Source organism: Triticum urartu, chromosome 3A (assembly GCF_056163025.1).
Source record: "Triticum urartu cultivar PI428250 chromosome 3A, HENAU_Tu73, whole genome shotgun sequence".
Lineage (NCBI taxonomy): Eukaryota > Viridiplantae > Streptophyta > Magnoliopsida > Poales > Poaceae > Triticum > Triticum urartu.
In genome coordinates, this window is record NC_141875.1 from 240,351,633 (window position 1) to 240,373,706 (window position 22,074).

Genomic DNA, 22,074 nt, shown 5'->3' on the forward strand with positions numbered 1-22,074 from the left:
TGTCCCAGCCGTGTCCTACTCTGTAACGATCTCTGATCGATCTATTGTGATATAAATATAAGGCAGGTGATCCCAGGAGATCATCACGCCTCAACCAATCGATCCTTGATTTATTACATGGTAACAGAGCCTTCTCTTCTATATCGCATCTAGATGTCTCTCGTTCCCTTCGGCGGTTCCCCAGGAGCTTCTTCCTCGATCAGCCAGCCCATGGCGACGCTTGGCGACACCTCCCGCGAGAAGCTTGGCCGTGACAACTTCCTCCTGTGGAAGGCGACGGTCCTACCTCCGATCCGAGGCGCACAGCTTGATGGATATCTGGATGGCTCAATTCAAGCTCCGGCCAAGACCCTTGATGTTCAGAAGGCCGACAAATCAGGCACCGAGACGGTGCCAAATCCCGAGTACGCTCGCTGGATAGCCCAAGATCAGCAAGTTCTTGGATCGCTGCTGACCTCTCTTTCGCGTGAAGTTCTAACTCAAGTCGTCTCCATGAAGACGTCCGCGCAGGTCTGGACAGCTCTTGAGGAGATGTACTCCTCCGTCTCTCGGTCACGAGTTATTCAACTTCGGACCCTGTTCGCCGGCACTCGGAAGAACGAGATGACCGCCACCGCATACTTCACGAAGATGCGGGGCATTGCGGACGAACTCACAGCAGCAGGGAAGAAGATAGAAGACGATGATCTCATCTCTCAGATCCTTGCTGGATTGGATGCAGAATATAATCCGTTTGTCTCATCCATTGGTGCCAGAACCGATGCCTATTCCTTGAGCGAAATTTATGCTCAGTTTCTTGCGTTTGAAGCACGCTTGGAGTCACAAAATTCTGGGTTGCAACAATATAACTCGTCAGTGAATCTTGCTGCACGAGAAGGACATGGCAAAGGAAATCGTGGAGGCAAAAACAGTAGTGGTGGCAACCGCGGTGGCTACGGCAACAACAATCGTGGAGGCTACAACAACTACGGCAATAATTACAGCCAGGGGAACAACTATAACCATGGGAACAACAGTTACTCCAACAATAATCGCCGCGGAGGACGACCAGGACCAGGAAGTGGAACGAATCTTCCTCGCGGTGAGAGGCCTACTTGCCAGATTTGTGGTAAGATTGGGCATCCAGCTCATAAGTGCTGGTATCGGTTTGACCCAAATTATGTCACCGAAGAGAGATATGGTGGAGCAGCCACTACTTCATATGGAGTTGATTCCAATTGGTACTTTGATACTGGAGCAACTGATCATATTACAGGGGAGCTCGACAAACTGACAACACATGCTCGCTACAACGGTCCTGAACAGGTTCATGCAGCTAATGGTGCAGGTATGGCTATTAGTCACATCGGTCATGCAATCATTAATTCTTTTGATCATACTCGAAATTTTCATCTTAATGACATACTTCATGTTCCCCAAGCCACCAAAAGTCTAGTTTCTGCTAGTCGTTTTGCTTTTGATAACAATACTATTGTGGAAGTTCACCCTCATGCTTTTTTCGTTAAGGATCCAACAACGAAGGAAATTCTTCTGCACGGCCCATGTGAGCGTGGCCTTTATCCGTTGAAATCACCATGCTCGTCTCCTTCCTCCGGTATTCAAGTTTTTGGTGCTTCAAGGCCATCACTAACAAGGTGGCACGATCGTCTTGGTCATCCGGCCTCTCCAATAGTCAAACAAGTCCTTAGAAAGTATAATTTACCATGTTCCGTTGAGTCCACTAGTGAGTCCGTGTGTGATTCTTGCCAAAAGGCTAAAAGTCATCAGCTTCCGTATCCTAGGTCTTCGAGTATATCTAGTGCTCCTTTAGAGCTAGTCTTCTCTGATGTTTGGGGTCAAGCACCCGAGTCTGTTGGTCGAAATAAATATTATATAAGCTTCATTGATGATTATAGTAAATTTACTTGGATATACCTCTTACAAAACAAATCTGATGTGTTTCAATGTTTTCATGATTTTCAACATTTAGTTGAGCGCCTATTTAACACAAAACTCATAGCTATGCAAACTGACTGGGGTGGAGAGTATCACAAACTCAACTCCTTTTTTCAGCGTATTGGCATTACTCATCATGTTTCATGTCCTCATGCACATCAACAAAACGGATCCGCCGAGAGAAAGCATCGCCATATTGTTGAGGTTGGACTTGCATTGCTTGCTCATGCCTCTATGCCTCTTAAGTTCTGGGATGAAGCGTTTCTTTCCGCTGTATATCTTATTAATCGTGTTCCTAGTCGAGTCATCAATATGCTTTCTCCACTTGAACGTCTCTTTGATGAAAAACCTGATTATTCTTCGCTTCGCGTTTTTGGTTGTGCATGTTGGCCAAATCTTAGACCATATAATACTCGAAAATTAGCTTTTCGCTCCATTCGGTGTGCTTTCCTAGGCTATAGTAACAAACACAAGGGATACAAGTGTCTTGATATTTCATCTGGTCGTATATATATCTCCCGTGATGTTGTTTTTGATGAATCTGTTTTCCCTTTTGCCCAACTTCATCCCAATGCCGGAGCCCGTCTTAGAGCCGAGATCCTCCTTTTGCCCCCCAACCTTCAGAATCCTACGAGTAATGATCAAGGGGATGATGATTTGCATGATTATGTAACTAATCCTACTAATGAACCTGATGCTTGTGTTGACAGTACTCAGGAACAGGAAAAACTGCAGCAGAATTTGGTGCATAATAGCTCCGGTGGCAATGATTTTATGTGTATAGAGGATGGCACGGAGAGCGAGGCAGACTGCAGTGGATTGCGTGCGTCTACGGGACCTGCAGCATCGGGATCCTATCCATCAGGGTCGCCCACGTCCAGTCACCAGCCGTCGCATGATGCGTGTGGGACCTCCCTGCCGGGTGAAACACGCAGGGCCCCTTCTTTTTGCGCCGAACCAAGCACGCCCACGCGTGGGCATCGCGTGACTGGTGTTGTACCAGACTCACCCGCGTCCAGATCTCCTGGTACTGTCAAAATGGGTGCACATCCTGTACGTACACCCTCTACTGTTCACTCCTCGGGACTGCACACCAATGAGTCTTTCTCAGGTGAAGATGGCACTGAATCTTCTATGGCTTCTCCCGTTCAAGAAACTCAGTCAATACAGCAGCCGTCAATTGCAGATCGTGTCGTGACGCGTTCGCGTAATAATATTTTCAGACCAAAGGTTATCACAGATGGACGAGTTCGCTGGTGCAACGTGTGCACGACAGGTGAACCAGATAATCTCGACGAAGCTCTTGCGGACAAAAATTGGAAAGAAGCCATGGACGAGGAATATTCGGCATTGATGAAAAATAATACATGGCATCTTGTGCCTGCTAAGAAGGGTACAAATATTATAGATTGCAAGTGGGTCTATAAAATTAAACAGAAATCTGATGGAGAGATTGACAGGTACAAAGCACGGCTTGTTGCAAAGGGATTCAAGCAGATATATGGAATTGATTATGAAGACACATTTAGTCCAGTTGTGAAAGCAGCAACAATTCGGTTAATTCTTGCCATAGCTGTGTCCAACAATTGGAGTCTTCGCCAGCTAGATGTGAAGAACGCGTTCCTTCACGGTGTTCTAGAAGAGAATGTGTATATGAGGCAGCCTCCAGGGTATGAAGATCCAACCAAGAGGCAGTATGTATGTAAATTGGATAAAGCTTTATATGGGCTGAAACAAGCTCCTCGTGCATGGTTTTCTAAACTCAGCTCGAAGCTACTAGATCTGGGATTTTCCTCTTCACGGGCGGACATGTCGTTGTTCTTCTTTAAGCGAGGTGGAATTACAATGTATCTTCTCGTCTATGTGGATGACATCATAGTGGTGAGCTCATCTGATTCTGCGGTTGACGCATTGCTCAAAGATCTACAATGTGATTTTGCTCTCAAGGATTTGGGAAATCTTCACTATTTTCTTGGTATTGAGGTGAAGAGGAAAAATGATGGAATATTGCTGACACAGGAGAAATATGCTAATGATCTTCTCAAACGAGTTGCGATGCAACATTGCAAGCCATCGGATACACCACTTTCAGTTTCAGAAAAACTGTCAATTGAGGATGGTGATCGGCTGAGTGATGAGGATGGAACCAGATACAGGAGCATAGTAGGAGCATTGCAATACTTGACATTGACAAGACCGGATATTGCTTTTGCCGTGAACAAGGTTTGTCAGTTTCTTCATTCGCCCACTAGCATACACTGGACTGCAGTTAAGCGAATTTTGCGATACATCAAGGGTACACTTGGAGTAGGACTAAAAATTACAAAATCAAAGTCTACCCTTGTGAGTGCATTCTCAGATGCTGATTGGGCGGGTAGTCCCGATGATCGTAGATCCACAGGTGGTTTTGCTGTATATTTGGCGACAATCTTGTTTCTTGAAGTGCTCGAAGGCAGACAACAGTATCAAGGTCAAGCACTGAAACAGAGTACAAATCCCTAGCTAATGCAACAGCTGAGATCATTTGGATCCAAACACTTCTCAAGGAGCTCGGAGTCAATCAACCTAGAACAGCATGTCTATGGTGTGACAATCTTGGAGCAACGTATCTCTCGGTTAACCCAATATTTCATGCTCGGACCAAACACATTGAAGTTGATTATCACTTTGTCAGAGAGAGAGAGTTGCAGAGAAGCTTCTTGAGATTAGATTCATTCCCTCTGGTGATCAGGTAGCGGATGGTTTCACGAAAGCACTTGCTACTAGACAATTAGAATTGTTCAAACGCAATCTTAACTTAGACAAGTTATAATTGAGGGGGTGTGTTAGAATAAGTATATGTATCGGACATGAAGTTCTAGTTGTATACAGGCAATTGACTTATACGTCAATTGTCCCAGCCGTGTCCTACTCTGTAACGATTTCTGATCGATCTATTATGATATAAATATAAGGCAGGTGATCCCAGGAGATCATCACGCCTCAACCAATCGATCCTTGATTTATTACAGGAAACGGGTCAAACGGCGTGCAATGACCGCAGCCCGGAGACGATGGTTCGGGGCCACGGACACACACCAGGGGCGGGCGGCTTGAAATGGTGCTGGTAAGGGGAGGTGAGTTGCGTCAGAGGCAACAGCATAGGTGACGGGGGCGCGGGTCACAGCCAGCGCAGACAGGTCGGCGGCGAGCTGATCTGAGGCGGCGCAAAGCCCGCGGAGCTCCCGGCCGGAGCAGCGGCGGGCGGTTTGGCCCTGCTGTGGTTGAGGTGGATCGGTGAACGATTTGAAGGAGGAGTCCTTGTGGCGGCTTAGCACAGGCAGATGCAGGGCGACGAAACCGAGTCGCAGCCCGCGGGCAGCTCAACGGTGGACGCGGGGTGAAGTGCGGCGAGGCATGGCGGCCCAAGGTGGAGGCGAGTCAACTTCGACGGATGCAAGGTGGCATCTGGCCGGCTCAGAAGACTGCAGAGGCAGGTCACTTGACGCGCAGGATGCAACTCGGAGCGCGGTTCTGGGTGAAGGGGCCTGACGCGAAACAAAGCACGGTTGGGCATCTCATGACACGGCCTCGGGCTAGACAGTGGCGGTATTGGGCGCCGGCAACTTGACGCGGCCACAAGGCGAGGTCGTTGGGGAGAGCCGATGAAGCAGAGGCGGCTCAAGGAGATTTTAGCGACTTAGAGACGAGAGGTGAGGGCGGCCTACAGAAGCGGCCAAGTGGCTCGACGGGGCTCCGGCGGGTCAGCCAGGTGCCGGCGGCTCGCGACGGCAGCTCGGAGGAGGCGACCTGCAACTCGTGGTGGTAGAGGCTAGTCAATGGAACATTCGAGCGAAGTCGAGGGCAGCAGCTCAGGAGCACAGGTCGCTCAGAAGGGCGGCCACTCAGACGGGAGGTGAGGCCCAACGACGACTCAGACAGGAGGCGAGGCGTGCCGTGGTGATAGAGGAGTCCGGGGCTGTTGACTTTATGTTTTTTTTTAACTGAATTTTGATTTTGCTAACCACGTGTCCCACGCTGTTGACTTTATGTTGATGCCCATGACCATATCTCCTCCGGGTTGTCGTTGGTTTTACCCACTTTTTTTTTAATTCCTTTGAGACTGCTCGTGGGTTTCAGAACCATAGTCGGAGACGTGCCCTTCCTTTCCCTTCTTTACGTGGTCTCCTTAGTTTTGACCTTGTCAACGTGGAAGCAGTAATAAACAGCCTGACCAATAAGTTTCGGGACTTTGATTTTGATAGCTGATGTTGACATAGTAGCAATCGGACCCTGCCGACGACTTGCGTGAGCGAACAAATTGCAAACCCTAATTGCTTTTAAACCTTAAAATTTCACGGATGATAATTCCGGACTGATGAACTTGAAGCTGATGAAGATCTTTCCAAACCGGCTCTTCTTCATCCGGAAAATTGTGAACTCCTCGGTCCATGGAAAAAGTGCCCTCCAAGAACTGAACACCACCATGCGCTAGCCCCACGGTGGGCACCAACTGTCGTGGAATTGTCACGGCAGATGTCACTTTAGTCGCGAGGCCAACGCATCTATGTGGTAACTTGAGAGGGGTTGAGCGGGATGAGAGACGCGATGTTTTACCCAGGTTCGGCCCCTCACTGTGGAGGTAAAAGTCTACATCCTGCTTCATTGATATTGATGATGATGATCACAATTACACGGGTGCTCTAACTCGAGAGCTCTAGACTTGTTTGTCTAACCCTAACTTATCAAACTTGTGGAACTTCTCTCTCTTGGGGTGCCCTGCCCTCCTTATATATGTTGAAGGGGCGGCTTACATGACTAGTCCTATTAGGATTAGGATTACTCTATTACAAGTGGAGTCCTAGTCTTGATTTCTTTGTAAGGGAATATTCCTTATGCTTTTCTCTTAAGCCGGCCCACCATAACATAGGCCGGTCTTCCATGAACCGTCTGTCGGGCCATCGGGTCTGGTTGTTCCTCTTGACCCACCTTCCGAGTTATCAATGAGTCACTAGGCCCAGCCGGGTCATTTAGTGAGTGAAGAGATCCGGGCAGGTCACTTCGTGAGTCGCCAAGTCAGGGCGGGTCACCAGTGAGTCGCCAAGTCCGGCCGGGTCATGCTTTCGGTCGGGTCATTCCGCGGAGTATATCCCCGACAGTTAGGTTCGGAGATTATGATGGTAATGTGAACTAAGATATTATCATAGATGAAAATGAAACTATCATTTGGTAATTTGAACTAAGGGATGCCAAACATCGTAGTCCTAAGCAAAAGCAAAAAACAAATCATTTCTAAAATACCAACTTGTGTTCTCTGAATGTTAGAATCTGTTGTATACAATGAAAAAATTATCTTCATTGTTTCAAGAATTTGCAAGTAATATGTCATATCAATATTGAGTTGCATATGTGTGAAATTAAATAGGTAGCATATAATAGTGTATAGAATTATTCTATCTACTACCAGGAAGTTACATATAGTTTACTTGTGCACATTCACAATATGTTAGAATCTTCGAAAGTTCACAAAAATGGGAGAACATGTGCCTTCTTTTTCTCAGTGCAAACATTCACAATTGTAGGTTTTACAGAATAATAGTGGGTGTTTTTAGATTGTGAAATTTTTGACAATTAGTCAATAATGATTTGTATCATAAAATCGATTGTCTTAAATCTACATACATTAATTTGATAGCAAGACATAAAGTTGTTGATATTTGTTAAATTGGTGTATCTTTCATTTTGCTAGTTTGACCATAGGAGTGCAAATCTCAAGCAAGTGAATCAAAATTTTGAAAGTGTGTGTGTGCTGCTGCCGACTTCATTCACTTCATTACAAAGTAGATACCCTTACTTCCAACTAGATATAAAAACTGGAGCTAAAATTTTGGGCAAGGCTCGGTGATGATTCAAAGATTAAACACCTAAGATACATACTCATTTTACACATTTATCAAGAGAAAATATGAAGCTATAATTGGTACACAGGCTCAAGTATGGTGTAAGTGCTTAGATATTATATCTCCTTTACTACATGATAGTATTGTGGCTTTTGATACATCTTTGTACAACTTGTCTTGATTCTTTATCAGCTCACGTTTAATTCATGCGACAGTGAATTATAAGATATGAATCTGTACAAAAGATTGTATGTTTATCTCCTCCATTGAAATTATAAGTTGATTGTTTATGTGCTCTCCTATAATTAGATTGCAAGGATAAGTTACCTAGAAGGATAAAGTAATTTATTATGCTAAATGGAACATGGGTATTTTCTTTGTTCAATTCTGCAAGTAATTTTCTTGAATTTTCTTTCCATAAAGTTTGAAGCCATACATTTACATTATTTTTCAAACGGCAGGTCGACATGACTGTCACTGAAACCTTCTTATACGTATTTAGTGAAACAATTTCTTTGTTTAGAGAATGGACATGGCTCCAGCCTATAGATCTTAAAACTTTATACTTCTTCAAAATGACTACATGGTTCCAATATGTGGATTTCAATGGAATGAATATTCTCTTGGTCATATTTTGCAAGGTGACTGTAGTGGTGGAATAATCGCTTGCATGCTGAAGGTGTTAGCACACAAATTGTTAAAGATCGTGAGAGGATTATTCATTCGGTAGTTTAGTAGTTTATCAGTGGCTTTCACGGGAATTTGAGGTAACGCTTCTTGGAACCCTTTAGGTAGACTAGGCAAACCCTAGGCTTCTTGGTAGAGTATGACATCAACATTAGAAAACAACAATGTAGCTCTGTCAAAATTGTACCAGTAAAAAAACTACAAAGTACCTGATCTTGAACGTTAACATTTTCATTTGATTTTGAGATATTATGAATGGCAATTTTGTTCCGGTAGTATCAATATAGGATGAGATGGTCACCTGGTTATATTCATTTGCATCGAACAAGCTCAACCAGGATGTTGGCATTAGATCATCAAACCATCTACGAAATGCATGGTAAAAAGATGTGCAATGCTTATTGTTGTTCTCATTAGGAACTACAACTATAGATAGATGAATCATGGTCCGGAACAGATCAACGAACAGGTCGAAATTGCTTCTATATTATTTGTAGTGACAATACATAACAGAATGAGAAAAGGCAAGGATATACAACAAAGCAGGAGCACATTTACATGTTTGTATTTCTGCTTTTTTCCTATCAAGGATATAATTCAATGGGAGATAATTTATTGTGAGTTTCTGCCCTTTTCATTTGTGCTTCATCGACATCTTACTTTTGCTTGGTCAAAGTTAAAGTGCATGACAACTTAACTTGCTGCACGGGAGGAAGATTGGCCAGAAGTAGGTAAGGTAAAAAATAAGTAGGCTCCATCTCTTTTACATCTGTTCAGGCTACTAAATTTAGTTCACTTAGTCATTTCAGTTTCACTTGTGTATGTGAAATAAATATTTTATAAAGCTTTATTTTTAGGGTTCAACTATCATCTGAAAGTCGGGTAGAGAATTAGAAGCGTTATAGTTGGCATTTAAAAGCTATATCTAATTACCAATTAGAACATAGATTTTGTTTCATTATATTGGCAATGCACTATCAATTGGTTTTACATTTTAGATAAAGAGTGATCTTGAATATTCACATATGCTTCTATTTTTTTATTCGCCATGATAACCCTGCCATTGCTATGGTTTGATTCTTGAAAAAAGTTCCATGTCTTCAAAGCTATCCATACCCTTTGTACCGGTCTATTGTAAGTGTGCGGCTCATGGTAGAATATCCATTTAGTTCCCTGAATATTTTAAGATGATGAGCATATCAATTGCATCCTTTTTAATTGAGTTTGCACACATTGAAAAGCTACTGTTAACGGCAGTTACATAAGCGTCTCTAACTATTACCCTTTCCATTACTAACAAGGCATTAGTGATGGAAGAACTATTGTTGAAAGACTGGCAATAAACAACGATGTAAGAGCTATTGCTGAAGGACTTGACAATAAGCAACAACGTAAAAGGGCCTCTTCGCAACTAGCTCGGCCTCAAACCTACTGACATCCCTTCTTTCATTTTTTAAAATAAAAAACAACACATACGTACGCACGGGCTCAACCACAGGTGCGGCGTGCTGCCACACCTTCCACCTGCTAATTGCTCTTCAAGACGGAGAAGAAGCACTTCATCTTCATGCAGTGTTGGTTGAAATTGAATGTGCACCAAGACCGCCTCCATAGCCAATGTAGATGAAGATGGTGATCCAACAAAAGGAGACCTTGCTCCGGCCATAAGGATGACTAGGAACCAAGGGAGGAAGTGGGAGGAGGAGAAGGATAAGCAAGAAGGGGCAGCCGCCAAGATGATGGAGAGGTACGAGGACATCATGGCAAAGGAGGAGGCATGCGCCAAGAGCAATGGCGTGCATGAGAAGAAGGCTGAGAGGTTTGACAAGTCTAGGGTGGCGCAAGAAAAGAAGATCAAGCTCCAACAGAAGAAGGTTGAGCTTGACCGGTTCGGAGGACACCAAGATGTTGACCATAAAAATGCTGGAGTTGGATCCCGATGCAGCGAAGATCGTACAAGCTTACCATGCTAGGATGTTGAAGTGCTTGGCAGCCAATCCTGAGGATTCGGACGCACAGTGAAGAATTTGACATGGACAGCCAGACTGGGAGGCAAAAAATAAAGTTTATTGCACAAACCGGCAACTTTTAGGATCGGCTGCATATAAAAAACTTATGAACATCCGACAGTTTTTGGTTGTGATTGCATATGTTTGCATTTATATTTGCTAAATTTCTATTGATCTACATATGCTTCTTAAATGGAGGAGGCCGAAACCTGGGCGGACATTTGATGCACCGGGTTGGATGGCCGGCTCCCCTACCGCTGTCCGCAGACAAGTGCAGATATGTCCACATACGTTTGGCGCTGGAGTTGCCCTAATGGGGCTAGAACTAAGGAGAGAAACATAGGCCTACGGTCTTTCGTATATTATTATTTATTTGGTGACACTTGCCTCGTCGTTCATTTGTTCAAACAATCATTTCATGACTATGGCATGTCATGGTGCTGTTAGCAGTTCTCAAAGCAAAGATCATGAAGCTGTACGCACGGAGATGCTATGGAAATCATGAAATATAGTTCCCCAGACCAGAGAGAATTGTGTGGGTTGCACTGCATGAGATAAGAAAAACTTGATGTTTTGGCCTCTCAAAAACACATGATGTTTGGGCAGGCACCAAATAGGGAATTGCCAGGAAACAATAATTTTCTATAGTATTGACAAAGCAAGAAAACAATCTTAGCCATTCAAGCTGAAGAACGATAGATACCGCACTTCCATTAACAGAAATATTCATTTAGTATTCATTAACACATTGTGGCTACACTCTTGAAAAGTTGAAACGAACCAAACATAAAAAAAGGGAACAGACAAAATCAGAAAGACCAGAGCAGGATCTATAAAATCTTCAAGGCAAACAATCATTGCCTACAACATACTCCCTCCATTCCATAATGTAGTGCTTCCTCTATCCACGTGCTTCAACTTTGACCGTAAATTTAACTACCAAGACCGATTGCGGCGGAAACAAAAATTATATCAGTGAATTCGTATTCGAAAGAAGTTTTCAATTATATAATTTTTTCTCCCGCCGCAGTTGGTCTCGTTGGTTAAATTTATGGTCAAAGTTGGACCTCGGGAAGCGCGGGCGCACTATATTTTGGAACGGAGGGAGTATGACACAGCACAGTGTTATATTGTTTTCGGTTTAATACAATAGCCATCTCACAAAATGGCACCTGGATAGGTAATATTTTGGCCTGATTACTGAAGCTTCCCTCAGATGGTAATGCAACTTACTTGGCCATCATGACTTTAACAAATTCATCATAGTTGATCTGGCCATCACCATCAACATCAGCCTCACGGACCATCTCGTCAACCTCCTCATCAGTCAACTTCTCACCAAGGTTGGTCATGACATGGCGCAGTTCAGCAGCAGAGATAAAACCATTTTGATCCTTGTCAAACACACGGAATGCCTCCTTGAGTTCTTCCTCAGAATCAGTGTCCTTCATCTTGCGGGCCATAAGGTTGAGGAATTCAGGGAAATCAATTGTTCCATTGCCGTCAGCATCCACCTCATTGATCATGTCTTGAAGCTCTGCCTCAGTGGGATTCTGCCCCAGGGAACGCATGACAGTTCCCAGCTCCTTGGTGGTAATGCAACCTGGAAAGGAGACGATCTATGTTATTCAAGTCCAGGTGTTCAGCTCTCAGGTATCCTGTGTAATGTTTAAGATCATCAATTCTTGTGCAGGTGCATAATAAACAAATAAAACAAAAGGATATAATACTAAAAATAAACCTTGCTTACACTCACTAGACATAAACTAGTATTCGCTAAGCCAAAGATACAAGTCGTGATGGCTATCAAATTAGTAAGTGGAGGCTCCATCTATTTCTTCCACGGAAAAAATTATGGAGCTAACGTTCAGGATCTAATAACCCTCGGGCACAACGGCCGCGAAACCACTTGATCCGGACATCCATTAGTGGATGATTATGATGAGTGAGCATGTGATGACGTCACATTGAGCAGGGCTACGCCGCAGCAGTCGCGCAGTAGTGCCGTCCTTTCTTTTATAAAGCTCTTGCCTGTGTCAAGGCTCAGACTGTATGTTGTTACATGAATCTTTCCAACAATGCATAGTTTTGCCACACAAAAGTGATACCATTGGATTACTAGTTAAAACTATTTTCATGTTGGTCATAATTCTGTACTTATGAGCATGATGATTAAGTCCAATTTTGGAGACCATTAGTCTTATTTCCATCTAGCTAACAATGTGCGAACCCACAACAACTCAAGATATTCCAACGATTGTCAGGTAAATCACCGTTTTGTCTTCTGTTGACCTAAAATCAGGAGCAACTAGCATACCATGCCCCTTGGATTGATTCAGGCAGCTATCCTCCACAGAGCTGCCACTTGATATAAGTTAGTTATCTGATGCGTGGTGCCAAACTATCATGTCCATGCTTTTATTTTCAGTCTCAACTTGATTGTCAGCAAACACATACTTGTGGAACTATTAACTCAATAATGAACAGCGTAACATACTGTGTTGGTGTGTTTGGTCTTTGGGCCATGTTGGCATGGCACCAATGACTTACTATCTGCATAATATGTTTGCTAACAAGGAAACTGAACCTTTCAAATAAAATACTTTCAACAACTGTCAGGATAAACCCCACTAACAAATAGTAAAAGAAAAAACAACCTTCAAAAACTTGATAAAGCACATACATTAGGTATAAAGTTATTTAGTGGTAATAATTAACTTCAAATCCTACCTAGGTTGAATTCATTAGTTCTCCACTTATTGAATTTGCTATCAGAGAGTATCTGCAGAACGAAAAGGAAAACACTTCCCGCAGATCATGATAGGTAAGCAACAAAAGTGAGTCCTTCATTCAATTTATCAATTGATATTAGTCCTCCTGATGGTAATGTTCAGTGATGACAAAGCTATGCACGTAATAGAGGCATGTTGCAGCAGCAGCCAGTTTTGCAGCGAATAGATTCAGAACATCCTCAACTGCTTTACAGTTTACCTTCTCAGTGACAGAATCTGTACAACTTTCGCTTGTAATTTCCTGATTTACCCTATCTAGTTGATAGCTCTCCAACAACAACTTATGGACCACTCCCAGTTATACATCTAAGGCTCTAACTCTGAAACAACCAGATTATAATTAATGAGTGCATGTTGTGTGACCTCAAAGCAAAGAGAAGCGCTCTTTGGATAACACTATCATCCAATGCAAACTACGACGTACAATTTTGCGAGAGTTAAATCATAGCAAACTAACGCGAATGAATCTAGACTCCACAGAGTGCATTTTCTATTATTTAGCCATTTAAGCTCTAGAGAGATTATTCCCTTGCGCTGCAACAAACTGGAGCCCTTAATATACAATTGAAGAAACATGATAGTGAGATGAACGCAATGATTCCACCAACAAATCCAACGAAATCACGGCCTATGGGTGACGAATCAAAACTCGGCAGACCTCTATCCGTTGGCACGAACTGATGATGGATCAAGCGATCAGTTATAGTTTACCCCCAATCAAGCTACGCCACTCTCTAAGATCCAAAAGTGACAAGCAGTCAAGCATTGCCGGCAGGTCCGTAGACTCCAAACGGATCTCAAGAAATCAAAATAGATGGGGATTCAAAAGGAAGGCGTGCAGACCAGGAATCGAGATCCGCGATCCCTCAAAACCGAGAACGATCCAACAGATAGTTCCTGGTCGCTCGTTAACCAATACTGACAAAGCAAACAGATCAAGAAGACGCATAATCTCTTCAGAGAGAGAGAGAGAGAAGAGGGAGTACCGTCCCCATCCTTGTCGAAGAGGCTGAAAGCCTCCTTGAATTCGGCGATCTGGTCGTCGGTGAGCTGGTCCGCCATTGGCCGCAAGTCGGGTCGGAGATGACGAGGGGGGGAGGGAGGAAGGTGGCGATGCGAATGAGCGTTCTTGTGGGTAGGAGAAGACTTCCCCTGGTTCGGTCGTCAACTTGGGCACGTTCAATTGCCCAAGTGGCTCGTTTTTTCTTTTACTCCTTTTTTTTTCTAAGCAGGATTACCCGTGGGTTGCAATGATGGCATAATATTCTCTCGTAACAATGTGTCGCTGCGGTGCCACCACGCTACGAGCCAGCGCTGTTGGCGCCGGATCAGCACTTGCTACTATCTTTTTTCTTATTAGAAAAAATACCCGTGCGTTGTAACAAGAGACACATTATCATGGCAATGAAACCAGCGGTTGAAGAAAAAAATAATAATGTGTATTTTGGCAACATGAAAACGCTATCATTTATTGCCTAAGATTATACTTAGGATATGCCTCGGCTGTGTCGTGAAGCCCGACCGTCCAACACCATATGGCAGCCTCGGTTTGCGTGTGGCTTACAAGCATTGTCGGCTTAGGGGAGCACATAACGGTGCGAGGGCCTCCTTGTCCAGCCGTGTGAGCATCTAGTCTAGGGCATCCTTTTTGACCACATCAGACCTGTGGGCAGCTGAGGGCTTCACGATCTACTCCCTCCGTTTCTAAATATATTTCTTTCTAGAGATTTTAATATAGACTACATACAAATGTATGTAGATGTATTTTACAGTGTATATTCACTCATTTTACTTTGTACGTAGTTATATTGAAATCTTTAAAAAAGAATTCAGGAACGAAGAGAATAGTAGATAGTAAATGTATTTAAAGAATTTCAACATATCATGACATATGATGCTATTAGCAAAAAATCAGTCAGCCAATGTTGTCACATTTACGCATATGTATATTGCGCTTTTTGCATAATTTCAAATATCCTACATGTCGTTACTGATCACCTTTTTTTTCTTTGATTCTACACAGTTCTATAAAAATTAATATGGTTTCCTATACATAATTTTATAGAGTTCAAATCGAGTAGCACTTTTCTCCCAAATTGCTTTTAATTTTCACATTAATCATGGTTTCCAATCAAAATTTAAAATATATTATTACTAAGAAAATTTGAGAGGTAAATAATGCATGTGGAAATACCAATAAATTAAGTGCATCTTCGTGCGTGGATTTCTTACATAATTAAGAGGGTGCTTGGATCCAAGGAACTATTTTTAGTCTGACTAAAAATAGTCTCTTTTAGAGGCTAAAGTTCCAAGCACCCCTAATTAAAGAGAGGCTAGAACTAGTCTTGAGGCTAAAATTTTTTAGTCACAGGAAACCTACTAAAATATGTATTAGCCCTCTCTCTCCTCATTTAATGCCTCTCCTTTAACACATGCGAGTTCTGGATTGGAGGGTTTGGAGGATAATAAATGCTCAATAACTTGATTTTAGTCTCTTTAGTATTTGGATCCAAGCATGTGTGAGGCTAGTAAGTTTTAGTCCCACTACTTTTAGTCATGGGACTAAAACGTATCCAAGCACCCTCTAAAACAGCAGTCTATATATGTTGGGGAACGTAGTAATTTCAAAAAATTTCCTACGCACAAGCAAGATCATGGTGATGCATAGCAACGAGAGGGGAGAGTGTGATCTACGTACCCTTGTAGACCGACAGCGGAAGCGTTAGCACAACGCAGTTGATGTAGTCGTACGTCTTCACGGCCCGACCGATCAAGCACCGAAACTACGGCACCTCCGAGTTTTAGCACACGTTCAGCTCGATGACGATCCCCGGACTCTGATCCAGCAAAGTGTCGGGGAAGAGTTCCGTTAGCACAACGGCGTGGGGACGATCTTGATGTTCTACCGTCGCAGGGCTTCGTCTGAGCACCGCTATAATATTATCAAGGATTATGGTGGAAGGGGGCATCGCACACGGCTAAGAATATGATCACGTGGATCAACTTGTGTCTATGGGGTGCCCCTTGCCTTCGTATATAAAGGATCCAAGGGGGGGTGCGGCCGGCCCTAGTAGGAGGCGCGCAGGAGGAGTCCTACTCCTACCGGGAGTAAGACTCCCCTCCCTTTCCTTGTCCAAGTAGGAGAGAGGAAGGAAAGAGGGGGGCGCCGCCCCTCCCTCCTTGTCCAATTCGGACTAGGGGAGAGGGGGCGCGCGGCCTGCCCTGGCAGCCCCTCCTCTTCTCCACTTTAGGCCCATGAGGCCCATTAACCCCCGGGGGGTTCCGGTAACACCCCGGTGCTCCGGTTTTATCTGAAACTTCCCCAGAACACTTTCGGTGTCCGAATATAGCCGTCCAATATATCAATCTTTATGTCTCGACCATTTCGAGACTCCTCGTTATGTCCATGATCATATCCGAGACTCCGAACTAACTTCGGTACATCAAAACTCATAAACTCATAATATAACTGTCATCGAAACCTTAAGCGTGCGGACCCTACGGGTTCGAGAACAATGTAGACATGACCGAGACACGTCTCCGGTCAATAACCAATAGCGGAACCTGGATGCTCATATTGGCTCCCACATATTCTACGAAGATCTTTATCGGTCAGACCGCATAACAACATACGTTGTTCCCTTTGTCATCGGTATGTTACTTGCCCGAGATTCGATCGTCGGTATCTTAATACCTAGTTCAATCTCGTTACCGGCAAGTCTCTTTACTCATTCCGTAATACATCATCTCACAACTAACTCATTAGTTGCAATGCTTGCAAGGCTTATGTGATGTGCATTACCGAGAGGGCCTAGAGATACCTCTCCGACAATCGAAGTGACAAATCCTAATCTCGAAATACGCCAACCCAGCATGTACCTTTGGAGACACCTGTAGAGCTCCTTTATAATCACCCAGTTACGTTGTGACGTTTGGTAGCACACAAAGTGTTCCTCCGGCAAACGGAAGTTGCATAATCTCATAGTCATAGGAACATGTATAAGTCATGAAGAAAGCAATAGCAACATACTAAACGATCAGGTGCTAAGCTAATGGAATGGGTCATGTCAATCACATCATTCTCCTAATGATGTGATCCCGGGATCAAATAACAACTCTTTTGTTTATGGTTAGGAAACATAACCATCTTCGATTAATGAGCTAGTCAAGTAGAGGCATACTAGTGACACTCTATTTGTCTATGTATTCACACATGTATTATGTTTCCGGTTAATACAATTCTAGCATGAATAATAAACATTTATCATGATATAAGGAAATAAATAATAACTTTATTATTGCCTCTAGGGCATATTTCCTTCAGTCTCCCACTTGCACTAGAGTCAATAATCTAGTTCACATCGCCATGTGATTCAACGCTAATAGTTCACATCACCATGTGATTAACACCCATAGTTCACATCGTCATGTGACCTATACCCAAAGGGTTTACTAGAGTCAGTAATCTAGTTCACATCGTTTATATGATTAACACCCAAAGAGTACTAAGGTGTGATCATGTTTTGCTTGTCAGATAATTTTAGTCAACGGGTCTGTCACATACAGATCCGTAAGTATTTTGCGAATTCTATGTCTACAATGCTCTGCACGGAGTTACTTTAGCTAATTGCTCCCACTTTCAATATGTATCTAGATTGAGACTTAGAGTCATCCAGATCTGTGTCAAAACTTGCATCGACGTAACTTTTTACGACGAACCTTTTGTCACTTCCATAATTGAGAAATATTTCCTTATTCCACTAAGGATAATTTTGACCGATGTCCAGTGATCTACTCTTAGATCACTATTGTACTCCCTTGCTTAACACAATGTAGGGTATACAATAGATCTGGTACACAGCATGGCATACTTTATAGAACCTATGGCTGAGGCATAGGGAATGACTTTCATTCTCTTTCTATCTTCTGCCGTGGTCGGGCTTTGAGTCTTACTCAATTTCACACCTTGTAACACAGCCAAGAACTCTTTCTTTGACTGTTCCATTTTTTAACTACTTCAAAATATTGTCAAGGTATGTACTCATTGAAAAAACTTATCAAGCGTCTTGATCTATCTCTATAGATTTTGATGCTTAATATGTAAGCAGCTTCACCGAGGTCTTTCTTTGAAAAACTTCTTTGAAAACACTCCTTTATGCTTTGCAGAATAATTCTACATTATTTCCAATCAATAATATGTCATTCACATATACTTATCAGAAATGTTGTAGTGCTCCCACTCACTTTCTTGTAAATACAGGCTTCACCGCAAGTCTGTATAAAACTATATGCTTTGATCATCTCATCAAAGCGCATATTCCAACTCCGAGATGCTTGCACCAGTCCATAGATGGATCGCTGGAGCTTGCACATTTTGTTAGCACCTTTAGGATTGACAAAACCTTCTGGTTGTATCATATACAACTCTTCTTTAATAAATCCATTAAGGAATGCAGTTTTGTTTATCCATTTGCCGGATTTCATAAAATGCGGCAATTGCTAACATGATTCGGACAGATTTAAGCATAGATACGAGTGAGAAACTCTCATCGTAGTCAACACCTTGAACTTGTCAAAAACATTTTTGCGACAATTCTAGCTTTGTAGATAGTAACACTACTATCAGCGTCCGTCTTCCTCTTGAAGATCTATTTAATCTCAATGGCTCGCCGATCATTGGGCAAGTCAATCAAAGTCCATACTTTGTTCTCATACATGGATCTCATCTTAGATTTCATGGCCTCAAGCCATTTCGTGGAATCTGGGCTCATCATCGCTTCCTCATAGTTCGTAGGCTCGTCATGGTCAAGTAACATGACCTCCAGAACTGGATTACCGTACCACTCTGGTGCGGATCTCACTCTGGTTTACCTACGAGGTTCGGTAGTAACTTGATCTGAAGTTACATGATCATCATCATTAGCTTCCTCACTAATCGGTCTAGTAGTCACTGGAACAGATTTCTGTGATGAACTACTTTCCAATAAGGGAGTAGGTACAGTTACCTCATCAAGTTCTACTTTCCTCCCACTCACTTCTTTCGAGAGAAACTCCTTCTCTAGAAAGGATCCATTCTCAGCAATGAATAATTTGCCTTCGGATCTGTGATAGAAGGTGTACCCAACAGTCTCCTTTGGGTATCCTATGAAGACATATTTCTCCGATTTTGGGTTTGAGCTTATCAGGATGAAACTTTTCCATATAAGCATCACAACCCCAAACTTTAAGAAACGGCAACTTTGGTTTCTTGCCAAACCACAATTCAGATTGTGTCATCTCAACGGACTTAGATGGTGCCCTTTTAAACGTGAATGCAGCTGTCTTTAATGCATAACCCCAAAACGATAGTGGTAGATCGGTAAGAGACATCATAGATCGCACCATATCTAATAAAGTATGGTTATAATGTTCGGACACACCATTATGCTGTGGTGTTCCAGGTGGCGTGAGTAGTGAAACTATTTCACATTGTTTTAACTGAAGGCCAGACTCGTAACTCAAATATTTTACCTCTGCGATCATATCGTAGAAACTTTTATTTTCTTGTTACGATGATTCTCCACTTCACTCTGAAATTCTTTGAACTTTTCAAATATTTCAGACTTGTGTTTCATTAAGTAGATATACCCATATCTGCTCAAATCATCTGTGAAGGTCAGAAAATAATGATACCCGCCACGAGTGTCGTGGTTTTGTCACGGCAGATGTCCTATTGAAAGGACTTAGTCGTGGAGCCATCACTACGGGTTAGCTTGAAGGGGTTAAAGTGGACGCAAGAACGCAAGAGAGTTTATACTAGTTCGGCCCCTTCAATGAAGGTAAAGCCTACCTCTAGTTGTGATGGAATTGATGGGTGTTTCGATGACTAGGGAGCAAATAAGCTTCGCCTATGTCTCGAATTGTTGTCTGTTGTCCCTGAACCGCCGCCGGGTCGTCCCCTTATATACATGGGTGACGCCTGCCGGTTCAGAGAGTCCCAACACCGGTCCATACTCGTATCCGGGTTGGTCTCTCCTTGTTCCTAACTTATATTACAAGTATATGCACAAAGCCGATGTACGGCTACAGGTTGTAAACCGACTACGGGCCCTAGGCCTTTATCTGCCTCTTTGGGCTTTAACACCTTTGAACTACTGATGGAGTTAATCCGGCCCAGGTAGGCCGGTTTATGCCCAGTAGTAATATCCCCAACATTAGGCCCCAGATTGATTTGAACAGGTTCATGTCAATCCTTAGCAAAAATCTTCATCTTCAACATCTTCTTGTAGTTGTTGAACCGCTGTGACGTCATCTTCTCTGTTTGCTGTAAACCGGCGTGACATCATCTGTCATAAAGAAAACATCCATGCTATCTTCTTGTTTAATAGATTCGCAATGACCGAGGTGACCGCCCTACTTCCAAAATCTGCGGTCCCTTGATTCCTGCGCTTGACACATGTCCTTTGCCTTATAAATAGGCCTGAAGGGTCATTTCTTTTCTCCCCTTCGTGCCCTTCCTCTTCGTCTTCCTCGCGTCGCCAGTCTCAGAGCTCCGCCGCCGCCATCATCTTCTGCATCACCTTTGGCCGCTGCATCAACTTGAACGTGCCAGAAAGCCGCGGCGACCTTCCGCGTTTTCCTCAGCTCTGGTAGGTCTTTTGTTCTTCTCAACATAGATCTGATCTAGGGCTTCGTGTTCTTGCGGTGTTCATCACTTGTTCACACTCATGCACTATCCCCTGGATGCACAAGCGAACCCTTGCTTTGTGTAGCGGTAACTTTTAGTACCCGCCGTTAGTTTCCTGCCCAAAACCGTAGATCTCACATATACTTCTGCCCATTGATTCAATAATGTTCTGCTTTGATCTTCGACTATTTTTCTTATTTTCTGAACTTGCTTCAGATCCAACGCCGTAACAAGGCCTTGTGAAACCTGTTTCTGCATACTTAACCATCCGCAATCTCAATTGCTTCAATGTTTAGATCAGGCGGTTTAACCTGATAGAAAATTTTCCAAACCGGTATATGCCATTAGTCCCCTTGTTGAACCGCCATATGTTGTTGCTTCATAAAACTCCGGTTTAGATAGATCTGCTTACGGTTTAACGTTGCACATATCAATATACCTTGTAGATTTCATCATGGCCAAGCAAGTGTATGAGTGCAACTGGGTCCCTTCTCGCGTCACCGAGGATCAACTGGACGATTTAGTCCTGATTGGCGCCTTGGGCAGCAAAGACACCATCCATTGGAGGGCTCCTGGCAAAGAATGCCCCCCACACCTCGAGAAGGAGAGGTTGTTGTCTTCGTAGACCACTTAGCCCGGGGTTTTAAACCACCCGGTTCTAAATTTTACCGGGATGTTCTAGCTGATTTCCAACTCCATCCGCAAGACACTAGCCCCAACTCTGTTACAAATATGTGCCACTTCCAAGTGCTCTGTGAGGTGTTCTTTCAAGAGGAGCCCACGGTGGAATTATTCAGAGATCTTTTCCACCTAAACCGCCGTACTGAGTTTACTGATGGCTCTAATACGGAGTTGGGTGGCATGGCGATTAAAAAAAGGAAAGAGGTCGCATACCCTCACGCCAAGCTGCACAGTCACCCCAAGGAGTGGAATCAGACATGGTTCTACTGCAAAGATACCTCCCCTGCTGGTGAGAATCCCTTGCCTGGTTTTCGTCCGGAGCGGCTCAGCAATACCCATCCTTTTCCTCAACGATTGACTGCCCAGGAGAGAAGCAAATATGCTCCCCAGCTGTCAAAGCTCAGAGCCTTTATGGCCAACGGTTT

At 43.4% G+C, this 22,074-nt stretch overlaps 2 protein-coding genes and 1 pseudogene across 2 annotated transcripts; 2 read left to right on the forward strand and 1 right to left on the reverse strand.

Moving 5' to 3' along the window:
• Positions 1 to 210: 210 nt before the first annotated feature.
• Positions 211 to 10,474, forward strand: LOC147979333 (uncharacterized). Its single transcript, XM_087515158.1, has 3 exons — positions 211 to 1,327; positions 2,390 to 4,158; positions 10,103 to 10,474. The coding sequence occupies exons 1-3, from the start codon at positions 211 to 213 to the stop codon at positions 10,472 to 10,474; spliced, it is 3,258 nt and encodes a 1,085-aa protein (XP_087371284.1).
• LOC125533296 (small nucleolar RNA Z247) lies at positions 670 to 808 on the forward strand (annotated as a pseudogene).
• A 715-nt stretch (positions 10,475 to 11,189) lies between the features above and the next one.
• LOC125529266 (calmodulin-3) lies at positions 11,190 to 14,543 on the reverse strand. Its single transcript, XM_048693671.2, has 2 exons — positions 14,289 to 14,543; positions 11,190 to 12,113 (listed from the first exon to the last, which is right to left on the reverse strand). Exons 1-2 carry the CDS (start codon positions 14,362 to 14,364, stop codon positions 11,740 to 11,742), a joined length of 450 nt encoding a protein of 149 aa, XP_048549628.1. The 5' UTR covers positions 14,365 to 14,543; the 3' UTR covers positions 11,190 to 11,739.
• Between the last annotated feature and the right edge of the window lie 7,531 nt (positions 14,544 to 22,074).